The following is a 21504-nucleotide window of genomic DNA, read 5'->3' on the forward strand; positions in this document are numbered from 1 at the left end:
TGGGTTTAGCTTCATATGTGTGCTGTATCTTGCAGGTGAGGATGAACAATCTACTGAGATGGCTGCAAGGTGGGAAGATGAGAAGGTGACAGAAGCTGCCTCAGATGGTTTTGTTGCTATTAAAATCGACACCAAAAGGTTTGGTCCTATTCTAATTCTGTCTCTTGTATAATCTTACATTGATGATGATGAGAGTAAGAGGTTTTTGAAGTCCTCACCCTGATTTGGAGGTAGTCTAAATACAAGATTCCAGAGCATAAATGAATTCAGTACTCCTGAAGTCACTAGATCTGAGAAAATTCCAAATTTCAAAATTTACTGTTGCATTCTGCAGAATATTGTATTTCAGTACTAGTGAAAGAATGATTGAGGTTGTCCTTTTTCAACAGGAAGAGGCACAAAAGTTATGTAAAAAAGCTGGAGTTAGAATGCAAATACTCTTGAGGCATTTCTTGATTTGCCAAGTTACATAATAATTCAGAAACTTTAATGAATACACAAAGATAAAGATCTGTAAAGCCCCAGAGAAAACGGTTTTGTCTCTGTTGTAACACATAGAGAAGCATTGAAGTTCCTGGGTAAATTACTTCGCTATTTTTGTTATGTTTAAGTGTTCCAGTCCATGTGTAGAAAGTGCAGTGACATTTCCCAAGTGGTATTATTTTGAAATGCTCTATAGACATTTTATTAGACCTACTATATTATATGCACTCGGTAGACTAGATGTCGTTTTCCTGAATTGCTTCTTAGCACTGTTTTCCTAAGTCTTATATAGTTAACTGTGATAATCAGGGATTGTCACCATGTCAACACTTATGCAAAATGTTAATGAGAAGATGCAATGCAAATTTTCTTTCAGTGTTCTCTCAAGTATTTAAATAGTTTTGTGTGTGGTAGTAGGACAGTTATTTTTATGATGAAAGACTGAATCTGAAGTTGTTGCGAAGTGACTGCTCCTCCTAAATGAATCTTTTCTTTCAAACAGTGAAGCATGCCTGCAGTTTTCTCAAATTTGTATCCTTTGAGATCAGTTTAGATGCTACATTATGATTACAGATAATTGTTCTTTACAAACTGAATGCTGTTCTTAGGACACATATTTACAAGCAACATTATTAAAAATACTTCTTATGGCACAAAAATATGCAATAAACTGTAGTTAAAAGGCACCATCTATATATTCAACTTACTGTCAGTTCTTGGAGAAAGTGAACAAGCTGGGTTTTTTAAGGTTAATCCTATGTAATTCTCCAAATAGAGAATTATCCAAAGCTTTATGTAAACAAAATAACCCATTGGTATTACTAATCAGCATTAGAAAACAAACAAGCAATGCTTTAAATGATTAACTGGAGTTCAGAGTTAGAGGAGGAGGAAGTAGTAGTGAACTGGATTCTATCACATAGGTGTGAAGTTAGGTCAACATCTGCCTACCTTCAGTAGGTTGCTGCATATAGCTCAGGAATTCTGAAAGGGAGTTCGGTACCTTAACTTGGATTTTCTTAATGCTGTGAAGAATTCATTATTGTCTCTGTAAGATGTTGTCTCACACTAAAACACAATCTTTCAAGGCAAAGCATAATTGGTTGTCGGATATGTGTGTGTTGGAGAAAAATATTTTGGTTTAAACCATTTCAAAGAAAAGAAGAAATATTAATCAGTTGTATGTAATGATTTTCAGCACTTTTGTTAGTGCCTTCTTTTTTTTTCTTCCTCCCTTGGCCCTGACTACTGGTGACCAGGGGGAGATACTGGGCTAGAAGCTTCTGTAGAAAGGGCTTTGGCATTTACTTTTCAAGTTACTTTATAAACCTGTGTTGTTTGCCCTTAACTGTTGCTGTACAGATCCTGTAGTGTGCGTTCCATCCAGTTTTTTTATAGGAGACAATGGAATCCCTTTGGAAGTAATCGCTGGCAGCGTTTCAGTTGAAGAACTCGTTAGCAGAATCCATAAAGTTAAACAGGTAACGCTTGCAAACAGACGGGATCTTTCAAAGTGAGTTGGGTATGCTCACGTGCTCAAGACAGATGTCCCTGGCCCTTCATATGTGCCTCAGGGAGTTACGAATTATCGGTTCTATATCCTTCCAACATCAACATCTGCAAACTTACATTCAGTACACAAATTGAACGGGTTTGAAAGCACTGCACAGAAGTGCTATGTTGGGTTTTTTTGTTTCACAGATTGTTATAGATCATCTGTGTAACACCTACAGTATTGAAGAAGTATGCTAAGAACTCCAAACTGGAATGACATACTGATTACTCTTCCAGTTCATACATGGTTTTGTAATACTGTTTTGTAATGTGGATTTATAAAATTATGCTGTGGAACATAATATAAACGTAGAATGTTTTATCACTTTAAGTGTAGGACTGAAATTAGACAAACTATGAAATGTACGATTGCATCGTACTCAACAGTATGTGGTAATTCTAGTTTTATATTTTAAATAGGACAGATTCTTCAAAAATAGTTTAGTCTTAACCTGTGAACCTGTGGAAAACATTCAGAAGGTTTCATAGTCTCGGGGTTTTTTCCCCCAATTTCTTAGATGCACACAGTAAAAGGGCAGCCTTTGGAAAATGGAAGTCAGCCATCTGCTCCCTGTCCCTCCTCTCGATCTGATGGTGCTTCAGAAAATACACAATCCAGAGCAGCAGAGTTTTGTGACTCTCCTGAGTCTGTTACACCCGAGACACTAAGAGCTTCTGCTGGTAATGTATTTTTATGCAAATGCTAGCTAATTTACTTTTGAAATAGTTTTCCTTAAGTTGTTATATGATGGTACCTAAAAGGCAATATATTGAGTACACTTGAGGGAAAACTGGCTATCCCAGAATGCTTCTTGCAGGTCTAGAAGGAAGAAGAACTTCTCATTGTGCTCAGTTTTAATGAGTGAGAAATCTGTGGTTGTATAACACAACAAAAGTTTTTTTAAAGTAGGATTCAATTAAAAAAAGTTTATCCAGGTTAGAAACCTGAAACCAAATTGGTGGTGGTGCGGGGGAAGTCTAAACAGTAAAATCTTGTATGTCCTTAAGATATGCTAGTTACTTTCAATTATGACTAACAATCAGCATATTTTTTAATGATAAATACACCTCTTATTTTTGTCTTATGCATTACTTTCTTGTAAATCACTTAAAGACGGAGCAAATTCAGGTCAAGTAAGCCAGGAAGCAACTAATTCTTTAGGAGAACAAGTGACTGATGCTCAGCCTACGAATGATCTTACACTCAAAGTAGAAAGGTAAGTCATCTTTTGCAGACTTTCTAATGTATGGTTTTTTTTTTCTCAGGAGGCAGTTTTGTTGTGTGTGGTTGGGGGTGGGTTTTTTTTGTACAGTCTTAATTACAGGATTTCGGTGCTCATTGTTATCTGGCAAGCATTTATGTCGTCTTGTTTTTGCTTAGATGTCTGACAACACTAGGGTTGATACAAAAACAGCTTTTAATTTTCATTTTTACATACTCTGAAAGAAAGGGTAATTTTGAAAACTATAAATGTTCACCTCTGATATAACCTAAATACAGACAATCTGTTAGCTGCAAATTTTTGAATGAGTTAAAACATTGACCTGAAAGTACTTAAAAAGCTCTGTACAAAACCTATTTCATTTTTCTTGTCTATTTGATGACTGTTTGTAGTCTAGGCATATTGAAAAAGCCAGAGGAATCCTGTTCTGAGACTCTTGTTTTGATCAGTGGACAGTAATGAGGTCTGAGGAGCAATGCTAGTTCTAGTATTTTAAAGTACAGTGACCACAGCATCTGATTCAGCACATGGTTCATTCATTAAATTGATTGTTTTAAGTACAAGATTGGTGTATAAAATTGTTCTTTAGCATGTGTAAGACTGATGCTATTTGTAATACCCTATCTAAAACCAGCGACACATACTTAGTAAATAGGATTATTTATTCTGCTAAAATGAGTTTTTAACTTTTTCACCTTTGTTTGAAATGTTGGACAGTAAGTGTAGTTTTTACTTACTACTGATAAGAAATGCAGGCAGTATTTTACTATAAGTACCAAAGTTGTTTTTTAAAATATGCATTAATCTTAAATTATACCATAATTGCATATATCTACAGCATTTCTTTCAGTGAAAAACCAAGGCAGATCTCTGGTAATTACCATTTTCTTCTTTAAAAAGCAAAACAGCTACCACACAAACAACATTTTTTTGATTATCTGACTTCTCAAGTTGTTTAGTCTTGCCTGCCCTTTCCCCAAACTTAAAATATGTGGTAAAGTCAATTCTTATTCTATGGTACCTTTCTGGATAGATGAGACAGATGCATGTGCATCTGTGTCAGTGCTATATATTATTTGCTTTCCATCTTAGGAAGTGATGTGCAGGAGAAACCAGATGGCTTAAATAGCTAAGAAGAGATAGAGATTGAGATTTAGTGTTTCTGTTACCACAGATCATAAATAGTATTTGCTTATTTTATGTCTTACAAGTTGGTTCAACAGTAAGATGAAAGATTCTTCATTTACTGAGCAGAAAAGGACAGAAGGAATATGTTAGAACTCTATTAATAATAAAGTTGGGAACTTGGTGGTGAATCACCAGCTTTTATGGGTGGTACACCCGCATGTAAATGAGTCATTGCTGTTACACTAGGTTATCAGTGCTGTGTTCCAGTTCGTGTTCATTTTCATGTGTTCCGTTCTTCTGCAAGTGTTTGCAAATGCTTCATTAAAATTTAAAAAAGTTACTCACAGATACTTCAATGTTAAGACTTTTCACTTTACTCTTGAATTCAGAATAACAAAAAAGCTTGAAGAAAGACGAGAAGAAAAAAGGAAAGAAGAAGAACAGGTAACACAGAAATGTAAAACCACTTGTGATTTTTTTTTTTATACCCTTAGTTGAATAAATGCTTAATTCCTTTCTAAACAAATGTATACTTCAATCTTTGTCTTATTCTTGTCCAAGGCAATTTCATGGTCTAATTTTTGTGTCTGTTGTTTATTCAGAAAGAAATTAAGAAAGAAATTGAACGGAGAAAAACTGGTAAAGAAATGTTGGAGTACAAAAGACGACAGGAAGAAGAGTTGACAAAACGTATGTTAGAGGAAAGGAACAGAGAAAAGGCAGAAGAGAAGGCTGCTAGAGAGCGTATAAGACAACAGATTGCAATGGTAAATTTTTCATCGTGGAGGGTAGCTTGCTGCTTCTCTCTCTCACAAGAGCTACCCGTGTACTGAAATGACGTATTTTCTCATTCAGTGAAACTTCAAAAGATTGTCCAGGTCTCTTTGGAATCCTGTGTCCTTGTAGTGTAATTATTTGTGTTTGGGGTTTATGTAGCATTTCCTGTGTGTAATATGAAGCTTCTGTTTTCATATTCATGATATTTCCTATCTGGATGAACATATCAACTTTTCTGTCATGTTGCTTGACCCCAGTGGAGAATTATTATTTAAACATAAAAATAATTGCAATTTAAGCATAGTTCTGGGACAGAAGCATAGAGAATATTTAAATGTGGAACATCCAGAAGAACATTAATCTCAAAATGGTGGTGAGGATTATTTTCTAAGTCTGTATATATGGATATAAACAGTTTGTAAGAATTGAAATCCCTCCTCATTATTAGCTTTTGGCCTAGAACACTTAGAACTGTAATCATGTAACTTGTCATAAGATTTTTCCCTTTATCTTTGCTGGAGTGTTAAGCTTGCCTGGGAAGATCTTCTTTTCACAACTGTTTGCTTTGAAGAGTGTGTTATCTTGGCTAATGACATGAGCCTGTGAAGTTTGGCAGTGAATAATTCTTTGCAGCAGTACTGCTTTTATTCCATATGGCCTGCTTATATCTGTGTAGTTGAGTGCCAAGTACAGATCGTAGCTCTGTTTTAATGAATATTAAACTCCAATTTATGGTAAAAATTGAGATTTCTGTTTTTTCTTTTCACAGGATCGTGCTGAGAGAGCAGCTCGCTTTGCAAAATCAAAGGAAGAAGCAGAAGCTGCAAAAGCTGCAGCTCTTCAGGCTAAACAGGCTGAAATAGAGGCCAGAAAAGAAGCATCTCAAAAGGAGCGAAGGTGAGTTGCTGTAGAGGAAGCAGTGTATATTTTTGGGGAGAGGGGTAAAGAAAAACATTGAAGAGATTTAATATATACCCTAATCTATTAATTGATGCCATGTTGAACTATTTAAATAGTGACATAAAAAGCTGGCGCTCTTTTATAATATTTATTTGTAGCTATTTACATGGATATTATGTTATCTGATCACTTTCCTCCTTTTGACATTCCTGATTATGAAACACTAACCACCTTTCTGTGTGTTGTTTAGTTAGATAAGAGGTTTCTTCTGTCTGATCTTTGATTTAAATACCATGTATAATGGGGCTAGGTGGGGGACTAGGTAAGGTGAGAATGTGGTAGATAACGACTAGACAACATCAGAACTACACTGGGCAGCCTGGTGCTGGCCCAGCTGTTGACTTGGGCTCAGGCTTTACTGGGATCTTCAGCTGTCCGTGTCAGAGCTGTCTCCTGCTTTTGCCCAGTGCTGCTGTTTTAGGAAATATTTTAACCTGTAGAGACTTTACATGGCATTATGGAGCCCCTGTGCATCTAGTACTGCCTCTGAACAGTGGGCAAGCACAGGAGTAACAGCCTGTGTAGTGTTGAAACTCAAACAGTAATGCTGGGCCATAGCTAGTTGAGTATAGCTTGCCAAGCCAGCTTAAGTGTCTGTGTCCCTGTAGTACAACTTCTTAGAAAAATTGAACAAAACTAATACAGGCTACACAAAAGGAATATGGTTTATATTTAGTTCACTTACTCATTTTTTGCATATTAGGCAAATATCTTGTTTGAATGTTGATGGGTCTTGGACTCTGATAAAAACCAGAGGAGATGCATTGTGAGATAGAAGCAGGTGGTTATCAACTGTGGATCCAAATGTATCACCCATATGCACTGCCATAAGTAGGATGCCTGTCCCTCTCTTCCGCATGTCAGTACTACCAAGCTAAAGCCTGGGAGCATTTGTCTGTAAGTGTTCATGTGCTGACTGACCCGATACGTGTCCTGCAGTGCAATAGCCAGGATTCAGTTCCGCCTCCCAGATGGATCTTCCTTTACTAACCAGTTCCCATCTGAAGCACGCCTGGAGGAAGCAAGGCAGTTTGCTGCACAGGTAAATTGGTGTTTTGTCTTCTCAGTTATGTGCTGATTACAGCTCAGTGTAGCATCAGCTAGTTGTTGATTGTGGTGGAATTGTCATCAACTGCTTTTCTTTTTGTTTACTTAAAGGGGTTTATGCTTGCAGCCTTTTCCAGTGCCACCAACTGCCTTTATTTTACTGCAGCATATCATTTAAGAGATAGGAGGATATGAAAAATCCTTCATTTATCTATATGAAGATGATTGATAGTTAGATATGAAGCTCTTGGGTTGGTATGGCAAGGCATACTCAACTGGCAAATTTGCATTGTTTGGAAGTGAACAGTTATAAAATGTTTTCTTTACATTTTCACAGATGGTTGGTAATGCTTATGGCAATTTTTCACTGGCAACAATGTTCCCCAGAAGGGAATTTACCAAAGAAGATTATGGAAAGAAGTTACTGGAACTAGAGTTAGCACCCAGTGCTTCAGTAGTGTTGCTGCCGGTAGGTGTTGGCTTTTGGTTTGTTTGCTTTTAAGTTTCTTGCAAAGAGCAGTACTGTAGATGTGTATTTGCTGTTAGTCAGCTGTGATAATATTTGGCCTGAATTTTGGTCTTTCCTGTGTCTAAGACAGATTGCAAAATTGTTGTTAGGATTGGTTCGAAGGAGGACTTTTTCTGAAGCAGATAAGTGGTGGCACAGATATTTGTTTAATGTGTAACCGAAGAAGTTGTCTTGTGTCTGCAGAGCTGCTTCTATATTATGGATGAAATACTCTATCTACAAGTGCACAACTTGAATATCTGACAAGTTGCTTTATGTGTTCATGACCAGGCGGGAAGACCTGCTACATCTGTGGTTCAGGCTTCAGGCAGTGATCTGTGGAAGTTCTTGGGCACAATACTTTACCCCCTCTTAGCGGTCTGGAGATTTATTAGCAACTTCTTGTTTACGAGTCCACCCCCCTCACAGTCTGCTGTGAGATCAGCTCATCAGCAAGACCATTCAAACCCTTCAGCATCCAGCAACGTTGAGCAAAGCAGGTAAAGAAAACCATTTAAGACATCTGTTTATCAAACTGCTTGTTGGAATTCTTGTCATCTCATAGTGGGGGACTGAACTGTGTCTCTTTAACTGCTGCCCTCAGAGTTTCTGGCCACCACCCTTCCACCTGGTTAAAAGGGTTAACCTGGCTGGTAAACTGCATGGCAACTCTGACTGTGATTTCTTGGTTTTTACACGAATACTTAAGCAAGCTCCTTATTGTTTGCTTCAGTTTCCAGAGTACAAAAAGCACTGTCTTGCAGTCATTTATGAGCAGGGACTTAGCTGATAATTATTACCAGGGAAACTGTCAAACCTCACTGTCATTTGTACCCTAGGCAAGCAGTCAGGAAACGAGTAGTGGAAAAGCGGGGGGAAGACTTCAAAAAAGAAGGCAAAATCTATAGACTGAGGACGCAAGACGATGGAGAAGATGAAAACAATACTTGGAATGGAAATTCTACACAACAAATGTAGTTTTGAGTAACTGCAGTAATCATTGGCGCTTTTTTTTTCCCCCCCTCTTATTTGATCTAAGTCACCTAAAGCTTCTGGACAAGTGGGGCTTATCTTACATTGACTGAATTACTTAATTCTTATTCCTGCAGTGGAGTATGGAATAAAATCAGCTAACTCAGGAAAATCGAGTGGGTATAGCTGAGGCCTAGAAGCAAAGAGTTAAGACAACTGAAAATCTCCATCAGCTTTCATAATCATTACCCTACTGCCATAGAAAGGCACTTTTTAATCTATAAATACTCTGCTACATAAATTTAAGGGCCAGATATTAATATAAAGGTCATGGTAGGCAATGATTAAAATGAGGGTTTCAGAAGCACTATAAGTAGCAAATCAGGTAACTAATTTATGTTTAACTTTTTTCTTGCTTTTGCAACTGCAAGCACAACCTTGTAGTTTTTAATTCCCCAAGCACTCAATAAACTATTTTCCAGAAAATGTAACTGTCTTCAGTTTTTCTGAAGCACTTGTGTCACAAGGAACAAAGCAGTTAGGATCATACACAAATTTAAAATACAGCAGACAAAATTTTTGTTCTAGTTTTAATGACTGTTTATATTAAAATCTGGTAAAACACATCTGAATGTATTTTGGGTCCAGACTATGGTACAGGAAGGAAAAAGGTGGGTCTTTATCACAGAAAATGGAGATGTTACTAGCAGGGGGCTGCAGTACAAGAGCATGGAAGCTTTTATTTTGGAGGAAGGGTATCAGCCTTCCCCTCCTTCCCCAAGTCCTGGGTGCCTCATTGTTAGAGACCTAAATCTCAGGGGTGTTCTGTGCTGCTTCAGATTCCTGCTTAAAGAAATTTTAATAAAGTATTGCACTTGGTTTGTTAAAATCTGAATGCATAGTACAGGGCCACTTCCATTTTATTAATAATTTGATAGATAATTTAAAAAGTATATGAAATAAAGGAAGGGGGGGAAAACAATCTGTACAGTAGCTGCACTAGAACAGTACATGCTCATAAATTGTTTTTCACCTGTCTAGACACTGACTTGTCTTAAAACTGGTAAGAAGCAGTAGAGCAGCTCAGGGCTGCTCTCAGATCCCATGAAGAGACCTGCATCAGCCTGAGGGAGGTAAGGAAGCAGGGACAGATGCAAGTTCAGAATTCTTCTGCAGATGGGAACAAGCAATTTTATATTTGAGAAAGCAAAACAGTAATGCCTGGGGAGAAGAGAGACAGTTAAGATCGAAATCAATTTTTCCTTTGCCTTTTGAAGTTGGTAAGCAAACAGCAAAAAGGTGGAGCCATCTCTAAGACAGGAGACAGAACTGCAGTCATACAAGCACTAGGTTTCTTTTCCTGGTACTGTAGACTTCAATAAAAAAACAAAAATACTTTAGCAAGTGGAAACTTTACAGTTTACTAAGTTTCATGTCTGATTGTTTATGGGATCTTTTGGATAATCTTCCATACCGAAAAGCAAAAAGAGCCAAGGCCAGTGCGCCAACTGCAGAAAGAGCAAAAAGCACATACAATGCTGTTTCTGCACTTTGTGATGTTAAATCCAATCCCAAAAAGCGCACGCTGTCGGCCAGTCCTCCTGGTGTGATGTCTGTTGGTGTCACTGTCCAGGGGAAAACAATAAGAAAGTATTAGTACACAGCCTGGGTGAACTCTTCTCTGCATGTGTGTGTAGCGTCATAATTCTGTGGGAGCAGGGATTGACACAGTTCTATTTCTGAGTAAAGGCACAACTGAGACTGGTACTGCAATTCCTGAGACTTGAGGAAAGGTGAGTATTCTCTGGCAGCGTGCTCATCCCCAAACCCCACACTAACTGGCTGCTGTTTGGTGTACTGTTGTTCAGAAAATGTAAATGTTTAGAATATTTGGTTTACCCAAAACACTGATTCATATAAAGGATTCAAAATTGTTTAGAAAAAATGTTACAGGAATATTGAATGAATATGTATGGTTTAGAAAGCATCTGTTAATTGGAGAAAAGTAAAAAGAAATAATGGTTTTGCTGCATTTGAGAACAGGTATGTATCAAGCTGCTATTGCACTAAATTTAGTTGTTCTGGTTTTGCATATAGAAGCAACATCATTCTACATTCTTCAGCCTTAACAAAGACAATTAGTGCAGTACTAGAGCCCTTAATAATATTGCAGAAAGTGGTGGTGTCTTTAAAAACTATAATCCCCAAAGATTTCCATAATCTAGAGTCAGACACAGACAAGCAGGATTGCTGCTGCCTGGCTTACCTTCAGGCTCCAGTTCCAGACAGGGGTGTGGGCCTGTCGCTGGGTCCGGAAACCCATTGCAGTTTATGATCTGTGCGTAATACCTGGCAGAGGCCTTGGGGTGCCGCTGCAGCTCGGGGTCTGTGAAATTCACATGGTAGAACCCAAACTTTTCATCAAAGCCCACTGCCCACTCAAAGTTGTCCATCAGCGTCCATGCAGTGTAGCCTCGTAAGTCGACGCCATCAAGCACAACAGCTGTGAGCCAGACCAGAGAGAGCAGTTAGCTGTGCAGCCAGGTGACAGGATGTGTCACCACCAGGCCTGCAGTGGCACAAAGATGCTCCAGGATGCTGCCCAGCAGCAGCAGGGTGCCCAGGGCAGGGAGGTTATTGCCACATCAGCCTTGGTCACACTGTCGCTGCATTCCTGCCTCTCATGTCTTGCCTTAGTTCAGTTGCTTTGAGGTACTTCGGCTGCCAAGTTATACCTAAGGAGCAACCAGAGTTGCTCAGTCAGCCTGCTGGTACTGGAGACTGCTTTCCTCTGCTCCAAAAACTCTGAAGTTTTGTTCCAGAAGCAAAGGTTCAGGAACAGAAGAAAAGCCACCATCATGCAACTGTTGCATAAACAAGTGCTTGTGGGGCCTTGCTTGCTGTGAAAAGACAAACACTCCCTGAAGTTCTGCCTGGCAGCTCTGAGTACATCAGAAACAAACTGAAAAAGCCCTTCCCCACCACATTGCTTGACCACTGCTGTAATTGAAACCAGTTTGGGAGCATGGTTTGCTTTCTGATTTTTGAAAAGATGCTGTTTTTAGACACAGCGGTAGTCAAACTAGAAGTCAAAATAGGTATTCATCAAGTAGTAGTACCTTCCCTTGCCAGATGCAGCTACAAGGAAGCTGCAGTTACCAGTTAACCCCCAGGGTTTGTTCTTCCTTTAGATCATCTTTCCCTGCAACGTCATGGCTTGCCATAGCCAGTTTCTGCTAAACCCAAAGGCTCTCAGAAACAGAAACCCATGTGAATGTGTAAATTGGAAGTGTGATGGCAGTGGTCTTTCAGCTCTTCACAACTTGATTTATACACTATCAGTCTTGCAACAGACACTGCTGCTCTAGTCTAGAGATTTGGATGATCAGATGTAAAGGATCATTCCTACCTTTCAGTGCCTCATTAATGTAGCTCCGATAGTAATGCATTCGCCAAGTGTCATCGAAGTCCAAGTCTCCCCTTTCTGAGACCCCATTTTCAGTCACGTAAATGGGAGGGTTGTTGTACTCCTCCTTTATCCACCTCAGAAGCTTTCGGAAACCAAAGGGTGTCACCTTTAGCCAGACGGAGCCAGAGTTGAGCCAGCTGCGGTCAGTTACTGAAGCTACACCCCTGTGGGGGAGGACACACTGATGAGGGAGCCATCCCCAGCACCTGCCTGGCACCTCGCTGCTGAGAAATACAGGGGGTGAGCTCTGCAGAAAACTGAACCAGAGGTGATAGCGTGACACGCCAAGTGAAAGCACAGTGGGCTGAGTTGGTGCTGATGCTTCACAAGCCCCCATAAAACACATCTCATACTTTGTTTTACAATCATACTCTGCTTAAATCAACTATGGCTGAGGATGGGATGTGAGCTTCAAATCTTCGTACTTTGACATTTCTACTGTTCAACATGTGATGCAGTGCTTGAGCACACAAAATTGCCTTTTGCACCTACGTACAGCAATACAGGACTGAGCCCAGTGTCCTTCTGCGGAGCTAGACCCCAGGGGCTGGGATGCAGCAGCAAAGGGAAGTTATAATAATTTCATATATTCTCTGTGGAAACATTTCTGAAAACAACCTATGTTCACCCCTGTGCATGGTCCTCTGACCTTAGTAAGCTCCTACTGTTTACTTGTTGAAGCTGGGGAAACAAATTACCATCTAAAAAAAAAACTTTACATGTGTACTTAACTGTGAAGTAATTTAGCTATTCAGACTTTGAATTTATATTTATTCAGTGTGGTGATGAAGCAAACAACTGTTCAACAGCAAATGGAGAAGTATCCCTAAACCAGGATAATCTAGCAATTTTAACTGCAGGCTGGGGGCAGAAAATATGATAAATACTGTTTACAGTTGATCTCAAACCATGGGGAGACTCACAAATGCAGATTCCTTCCTTTAGTAGATCCTCTAATTTTCTTTGTTCTGTTTTAAACATTCATGTTTATCAGCGGGTTTGTAAAAAAAGGGCTGTTGCTAGACTTTTGCGACAATAACAGCACCACAGGTATTGTTTGGGGATATTTTCCCTGGTATGGGCAATAACAGCTTAAAATACATGTCTCACGGCCTCATTCACTATCAGTTTACATTGCTTAGTTGGCCCAGGCTCCACGTGGGCATATTTTACTTGACCAATAATTTACTTTCACCTCTTACCTATCAGAGTCATATGACATAACACCAGCAGGATAGTTTATCTTGTATGTTAAAACTGTAGTATAATGATTTAGACCAAAGTAGTCATATGTGCCTTTAATTCTTTGCTTTTCACTTTCGGTAAATTCTGGAAGTCTGCAATAGAAAACAGATAAAAAGCATAAACCCCTCAAAATCTAAGTCTTATCAGGATTTCCCCTTCTGCTTCTACCCCTCCACAGTTATGTTGTGTAAACTAAGCTTTTGCTAGAATATGCCATTCCTGCTGGCTGCTCTAACCTTCTCCAAGAGAGGAACTGACCTTTCACTGACCAGAAAAGAGACACCCGATGGCTAGAGGTGCTGCTCACAGTCAAACTTCCTGTTTGACCATCATCCTGATTTATTAGACAAGAAATGGTGTTTGCCCAGTCAGGAATGCATTGGGAGGAACTGGTGATGATCATTCTGGTTGTCATATGCTCACCACAGCCCTACGGAGACGCAGAGCCACAGTGTTTGTGAGTGACCTGCCTCAGCCCACCATCCTGCAAGAGCATGACTGTCTCTGAGAGAGGGAAGCATGAAGTGGTGCCTGCCAGCAGCCAGTGACATCCAGGGGGTCCTGTCCCTGCGTAGGAGAGCTGTCATGAGCCCCCTCAAAACCTGCTTGCATGCACTGAAGGTGCACACAGCCATCAGATGTGCTTCATGACAGCAGCAGAAAAATGGGCATCTGCTCTTCTATGTGTCATGGCAGAGGCTGATACAGCATTGTCTCACTGGTTTCTACATGGGAAACAACAAAAACTTCTGAGCACTCTCCCCGACATCCCCACTCCATGTGGAATGCTGGTATCAGCACCACAAGCATGATGGGAGGTACCATGATCCTTCTAGAGGAACACAGTAAAACCTGGAGAAGCTAGGAACTAGGCTCTTCTCGTGGACTCCGCTATTTAATCCCAAAGCACTTGGTTCCCCGCAAAAGGGTGGCGGCCTTCGAGAAAAACATCCCCCTTTGGGATATGCAGCCCTATACAGTCTCCACAGAGTAAAAAATTGAGTTAGGGACATCCCTGCAACAAGGAGCGAGGTTTCAACTCTCTTTTAGCCAGAAGAGGGAGAAAATTCTCCTGGGAATTAGGTCCCTAGGCAACCCCCGCTGAAAATGCAGCCAGTGCTCCTGGCAATTCAGTGATGCTTGAGAGTTTGCAGTCTTAGATTGAGGACAGGACTTCTTCCCCAGATTGAGATGCTTGGGCATGTTATCTCATGAAGCAACACACGTGACTTTGCTCTCTTATTAATGGCAGCAACCACTAGAGAAGAAATAACATGTCAAAAAAAGTACCCAAGAACGCAAATGTTTTAGGCACATACAAAAGCAGGATTTGAATCTCGAAGAGGCCTGCTTTTGCTGCAGAGCACACACTGACTCTTCCACCATTGCCCTCATTTCAAAACAAGTGGTCTTTCACATTTACAGAGAGGAACGAGCAGAAATAGCCCCAGATCTGATACACCCCATTAAATTGCTATTAAAGGGAAAAAAGTGTATTCCTTATATGTGCCTAGAAAAGGAGAGAGAAGGAAAAACATTCATGATGGACCACTGCTACCACAACAACCTTAAGCTTAATTAATGGGAATGGAAAATAAGAAACATAATTCAAAGGGGCCAATATGTTCTCAGTGCTCGAGTTCAGTATGTAGTCTTAAGTCAGAACACATTTACCATGGCGAGCTGATAAAGCACTGGGTCTAATGCAGAACATTTATTCTATCACTCTGAGCTGCCAACTTACTACCCCAAGGATATATTAGTACATTTAGTTTGCAAGAGAGGTAAAGATGGAATAGACAAAACGGACACTAGAATTTTTCTGTAGGGATACAGCAAGATCTTTACAGTAACATTATAATAGAATCCTTGAAATTTAGCACTTCTATCAGAAAAGCATGTTTCAGCACATCAAGTAAAACAAAAAGCAGGTGTGTGCCTGGGCTCTTACCGGGACTGGCTCAGACCCTGAGCCAGACTGCGGTCCCGAATCCTTGTTTTCATCACTTCGTTATAATCACCATTTTTGTAAATGGGATGAGCAAACCAACCTAGAAGAAACTAAGCCAGGAAATAAGGAAGAAGCATAAATTATGTATCAAAACAAAGGATTTAACCATTTCTGCTCCATATGCTGCTTTACAATTAATTTACAATTTACATTAGGCACATGGAGATACCCAGGGATGCCCACATAATGGCAGTAAATTTAATAAGCTTTTCTCACTGCAACCATATTTTGTCTCAATTCTGCTGTATACTTGATCAGTCACCAGAAGAGGGTGATACATTTCCTCGCAGTTATGCTTCTGGCTCATGCTTTTCTTTCAGTGAGATGCTGACCTGGGTTCTAGGCATCTCCAGCACCCAGAGAGAGGGTGCCACCATGAACAAACCCAGGAGCAACAGGGAGAGCTGTGACCACGTGTCTCTGTACCTGCACATACTGTCTGGCAGCATCAATGTCCTCCTGGTTGTATGGGTTCCTTGGCTCTGCCCAGTCAGAGTTAATGGTGATAGAGATTAATCCTCCTTGTTTTGCCCGGTAGGTCTCATTGTAGAGGTGCCAGGCCTCCGCATGGGCCTTGATTATGTTGTGCCCCACCACATAGGGGGCTCGCCCTGGCCGAATGGAGATGCCTGCAGAGACAGCACAGGCAGTGGAGCAGCAATTCCCAGCTTTCTCAGAGGCTGCTTCCCAGGTAAACACAACACCCAGAACCACCTGCTAATAAATGAATAAATGTGCAGCACCTGGTGCCCTCTGGACCAGCCCTGGGCTGGAATTGCTGCTTGGGCAGAGACGAGGCACAGCTGCAGTGAGCAGGCTGTGCAGGGCCCCGCGTTGCCCTTCCTTACCCTGCAGTGGGACATGGGCTGCTTCAGCTCTTTAGCCAGAATAACATGGAGGAGGGGTGGATTGGAGGAGTGGCAGAAGGAGATGGCTCTTGGTGGGGACAGGCAAAGTGAAAGGAGGACCTGTCCATCACACCACAGCAGTCCAAACCTCATTTATCCCCATCACACCATCTTCTTGTGCTACCTTTGCGAGCCTCTAGCATCTCCTCTGTGGCAGCATAAACCAGTCGTGCCCACAGTGCTGTGAAGGCTCTGAGGTTCTGCCCAGCCACCTTACCTGGAGCAGCTGTGCCAACGCCATAGCCACAATATGCAGTGTTGTAGGGTTCATTGAAGGTTATCCAAAATTTCACTTTATCTCCCAGTCTCTGGAAAAGGAGCTCAGCATATTCCTTAAACCTCTGAACTATAGTATCATTCTCCCACCCACCAATGTTCTGCAGCGCCAGTGGGAGGTCCCAGTGATAAAGAGTTACCTGTGGGTAAAAAGAGCAAAAGAAAGGACTCAACCAGTCACTCTTACTTTCAGAAGTAAGCACAGCAATCCAGCCTCACTTATGAGCATAAAAAACCCTATGCTTTGATCTGCAGCTACCTGTTCCTAATGATGTTTGAGTTTGTAGCGATCACTTGTGCACTCAAATGAGGTACCTTTTTGCCAGTGTTTCAGTTTCTTTAGGACATGGGGCAATGACTCGAACTCTAGGGACTACCTGAAGGTGAAGATGAAGCTTTTGCCAAAAGACACCGGAACTTTGTGATAGCAAGAGCTTGTCAGTGAAGAACTGCTGCGCCCACACTGACTCTCAGGTGAAATACGGTCCCACAGAACACCTGCTTGGGCTGGCACATCCGTTGGACCAGTCTAGAGCAACACCATAGAGCCACAAGGTGATGCTTGTGTGGATGTTGCTGGCTTGCCCCGTGCATGGTGTTCATACACAGGCATGCAGTGTTTGGTGCAGCCATGCGCACTCACGTACAAGCATGGTTTGGGGAGGACAGGGACAGCCAGCAGTAGGGAAGTGACTGGTAGAAGCACAAAAATGCTACATGTGTCCAAGTCTATGAAGACAGGTCAGATTCACTCAAAAGTGCTGAAGGAGCTGATTGATGCAGTGGTGAGGTCACTGTCTGTTATATGTGACAAACCATGCTGATCTGTGGAGCTCCCTGACTCCTGGGAGAAGAACAGTGTTATACCCATCTCCAAGAAAGGCAAGAAGGAGGATCCTGGGAACTACAGGTTGGTTGGTCCAACCTCAGTCTCTGGAGCACGAGTGACAAGAATGTAGTTGGAAACAGCCAACAATAAGGTTACTGTGATCTCCCTTGGGCAGTAATTTCTAACAAATATATCACTATATTCCCAGTTCATTTGCTTATGCAAAAACCATGTTTCCTTGCAGAACACAATGAAAAACAATTTCTCTGTGAAGGAGGGCATGGATGGAAAAACACAAATGTGGTCTGAGCCCACTTGACTTGGGTTCTGCTATTTTTTAGTTACCTGAAAGTCACTGGTTTTAGTTACCTGAGGCATAATATTAGCTGCCAGAAGAGCATCGATAAGCCGTTCATAGTAGTTCAGTCCCATCTCATTGATGTATTTGGTGGTCCCATCTGGGAGAATGCGGGACCAGGAGATTGAAAAGCGATAGTGAGACACCTTGAGGCTTTTCAGCATTTCCACATCTGCCTCAATCTTGTGGTAGCTGTCACAAGCTACATCGCCAGTGTCATCATTGCTGATTTTCAAGGGAGTGTGAGAAAACTGGTCCCAAATGCTAAGTCCTTTTCCATCTGCTCTCCATCCTCCCTCAATCTGTACTTGAAGATGGGGGAAAATTGTTAGTAAACTCTAAATTTAGGTCTTGGCCTAGCAAAGAATTTAGCCTGTTAGTCTTTGTGGCACCACACAATATTTTGATTTATCAACTTAAGTCTAGAAATAGCAATGTTTCTGCTGTACCAAACTAGTAAGACCTCTTGGGCCTCAAGGCAAGACAGATTAGAAAAGAACAATGTCACAGAAGAGGCATTGTTTCACCCACGGCTCCATGTTGGCTGACTCTTGTGAAGCCCATGCTGCTTCCTCAATTCTTGTGGTATAACCATGCCCTTAAACATCTCCAAGTTTCTCCCTTTCACAGCAGTTGTTACACTAACCCTCAATTATGGTAAAACCTAATGTTACAAAAGCCATAGGTGTCTCACCCAAAATGAATTAACTGTCCACATATACTTTAAGAGTCTGTCTCAGTTTCCTAACCTGATATGCTGCAGTTGCTACACTCCACCAAAAGTTCTTTGGAAACTCTCCATATAAAAATTCATCTTCTTTTGGCAATGGGATACCATTATTGCGGATGATTTCTGCATAGTACACAGCAGAGCGCTTTGGGGTTCTTGGCCTGTTGGGATTGTCAAAATCAACCTGGTGCAATCCAAATCTGGGATCATAACCATTCAACCATTCAAAGCTATCCATAAAAGACCAAGCGTTGTATCCTCTGAGATTAACACCATCCAACTTGTAAGCTGAAAGACCAGAAACAAGTGGAAGAGCATCAGTGGTATAGTCACACATTAATCACACATAAATTCACATGCAACCACGCACATGCTTCTGGCTTCATACAGCTGCCACTGGTCAACTACGATCATTAAGAGACTCTACATAGTTGGAGGATACAATGTAGAAACGATCACGCAAAGGAGATCTTAAAAAGAAACACTTATGTTTATATTGGGTTCAGAATATCTAAAGACTGATATGGATCACTTTTAAGAACCACTTTTCAGAGGAATAAAGTAATCAGAAATCTAGACAGAAGACACAAACCACCAACAGAACAAAAGCAAATGTTGGTACCTTTTAAAGCTTCATCAATGTATGTTTTGTAGTAAAATATCCTGGTATTGTCATCAACATCCGATTTGGTCTTTATCCCCACCCCATTCTCTATTATGTATATTGGAGGGTTTCCATATTCTTCTTTGATCCAGTTCAGTAGCCTCCTCAGTCCCCAGGCCACAGCCCGATGGCCAGTAATAGCTGAGGAAGGCCAGGAGCTGTCAACCTTTGTTAAAACTTCCTGGTCATACTCATACGAGATGGGCCTCAACCGGGTTGTTGAATGGGTTACAATTTTGGAGGTGTAGCTGTTGAAGCAGAAAACATCTGCTGTACCCCTGATGTAGTCACGCTCCTCTGCTGTAAAAACCGGTAGGCGAGATGATGGCAGGTTCTGGAGCTCACTCCTGTTCCCAACTTTCCACTTCATGACCTCAGGGTAGTCCCCGTTTTTGAAAATTGGGTGTGTAAACCACCCCACCAAAAACTGCAGGTACCTGTCTGCAGCCTCTATGTCCCTGGGGTCACTTGGTGTCTTTGGCTCAACCCAGTCAATGTTGGGACACAGAGCAATGACCCCTCCCTGACTTGCTCTGTATTTGTCATCGTAGGTGTGGTAGACCCTAGCGTGAGCTTTGAGTAAGATGTGGGCAACCCTGTAGGGAGCACTGCCAGGGTCATTGACATTGGGTGGAAGTGTCCCAGCACCGTAGCCAGCCCAGGCAATGACTTGGGGTTCATTGAATGTAATCCAGAACTTCACCCTGTCCCCAAAGGTCTGGAAACAGAAATCCGCAAAACTATTAAACAGGTCAATCAGCGTGCTGCTCTCCCAACCACCGATGTCCTGGAGAGCCTGTGGCAGGTCCCAGTGGTAGAGAGTGACGATTGGAGTGATGTTGTTTGCAACCAATCCATTGATGAGACGGTTATAGTAGTCAACTCCATGGCTGTTTATTGAGTTGTTCCTTCCACTGGGGAAAATTCGAGACCAGGACAGGGAGAAACGATAGTTCTTTACTCCTAAGGCTCTCAGCAGGTAAATATCTTCCTCCACCTTGTTGTAGCTATCACAAGCTATATCTCCAGTATCACCATTCTTTATATTCCCTGGGACATGGCTGAAATTATCCCAAATGCTGGGTCCTTTGCCATCAGCATCCCAACCTCCCTCTATCTGGTAGGCAGAAGATGACACACCCCATGTAAAGTTCTCTGGGAATGTTCCATAAAAGTACATGTCCCTTTCAAAGTTTGTTTGAGATGAAAACTTCTCCCAGACAACTTTTGACTTGGAGGGAACTTCTGATGCTGGTAAATTTGGCAACTTTGATGGCACGGGTAAGTCAAACACCACTGGTGTAGAAAACCTATCCAGGACTTTGGATGGGAAACCATTTTTTTCAATAACACTGGAATAGAAATAAGCAGATGCCTTGGGAGTTCTTGGTCTGTTGCTATCTTCAAAACTCACATGATGCAGCCCAAATTTTAGGCTGTAACCCACTGGGCCTTCAAAGCCATCAACCAGGGATCGAACAACATATGCCCGAACATCAACTGCATCTAGTTTTACCGCTGTCACAGAAACAGTACAAGACATTATTATTCATAAGAACATTTTATGAACACAGCACAACGTAAGCACCACCATTGAGGATAACAGTGTGATACACCAAACATCTATGAATGGTCTTTTAGGAAAAAAAAAACCCCACAAAACAACAAAACAAGAATATCCATCAAGAAAAGCAGTCAGCATTGTTAACAGGAGCTAGTCAAATGCTTGGTGATAAAAATTTAGGAGAAAAGAAATATTAGTCAAGAGATATTTGAGTACAGGATACTTGTGCCACTGGCATCCCTTCCTCTGTGTTACTGCGTTCAAGCACAATTCATCAATTTAGGTATATGGTGCACTTTTAGTTTTAACACTATAATTAAACTGAAACATTACGTGTATTTAGTGCTTGCCTATCTTCCCTGAGCACAAGAGCTTCTTTAGCAGAACAGTGTATCCAATACCAGCAGAGGGAAGTCCAGCATCCTTCCTCACATTGCCTACAAAAAAAGCACTAAATCTCTCTCATTCCAGAAAAGTTCATTTCCCACAAGCAGTCCATCTTCTTTACTTCTGCTGAGGCATAACAGCAATGCTAAATTGTGTTTTCGGTAGCTCTTCTAACACTTCTATCCGTATATTGAGAACTTGTCAAGAAGAGCAAATGCTGTACACACTGATCACCAACCTATTTAATACAGTATATTTAATAAAGTTTTCCTGACCACACTGATTTGTGTATCTCAAGAGATTATCAGTTAAATCTCTGTTTGAAATTTCAAGCCTCTGTATCTGTCCAGAACTTCAGTCACTAACATTATTTTTACATCATTTGATACATAGTTTGCAAGGATACAAGCA

At 41.1% G+C, this 21504-nt stretch overlaps 2 protein-coding genes across 2 annotated transcripts in view; one reads left to right on the forward strand and one right to left on the reverse strand.

The window, feature by feature from the left end:
• On the forward strand, positions 1-9139 carry UBXN4 (UBX domain protein 4). The gene is made up of 12 exons (XM_026852556.1): positions 1-138; positions 986-1014; positions 1846-1964; positions 2556-2718; positions 3152-3254; positions 4778-4832; positions 4991-5155; positions 5935-6062; positions 7065-7167; positions 7510-7641; positions 7972-8180; positions 8520-9139. The coding sequence occupies exons 1-12, from the start codon at positions 59-61 to the stop codon at positions 8656-8658; spliced, it is 1425 nt and encodes a 474-aa protein (XP_026708357.1). The 5' UTR covers positions 1-58; the 3' UTR covers positions 8659-9139.
• Positions 8702-21504, reverse strand: part of LCT (lactase) — a 22097-nt gene continuing 9294 nt past the window's right edge. Inside the window, exons 8-17 of the mRNA XM_026852518.1 lie at positions 19101-20660; positions 18498-18766; positions 17760-18050; positions 16503-16701; positions 15804-16006; positions 15318-15427; positions 13324-13458; positions 12062-12285; positions 10919-11155; positions 8702-10277 (exon numbers count right to left, since the gene is read on the reverse strand). Coding sequence (XP_026708319.1) covers positions 10066-10277; positions 10919-11155; positions 12062-12285; positions 13324-13458; positions 15318-15427; positions 15804-16006; positions 16503-16701; positions 17760-18050; positions 18498-18766; positions 19101-20660 — 3440 coding nt within the window. The 3' untranslated portion in view covers positions 8702-10065. The remainder of the gene's footprint in view (positions 10278-10918; positions 11156-12061; positions 12286-13323; positions 13459-15317; positions 15428-15803; positions 16007-16502; positions 16702-17759; positions 18051-18497; positions 18767-19100; positions 20661-21504) is intronic.

This window comes from Athene cunicularia (assembly GCF_003259725.1).
Source record: "Athene cunicularia isolate RWA chromosome 7 unlocalized genomic scaffold, athCun1 chr7_part1, whole genome shotgun sequence".
In the NCBI taxonomy this organism is placed as follows: Eukaryota; Metazoa; Chordata; class Aves; order Strigiformes; family Strigidae; genus Athene; species Athene cunicularia.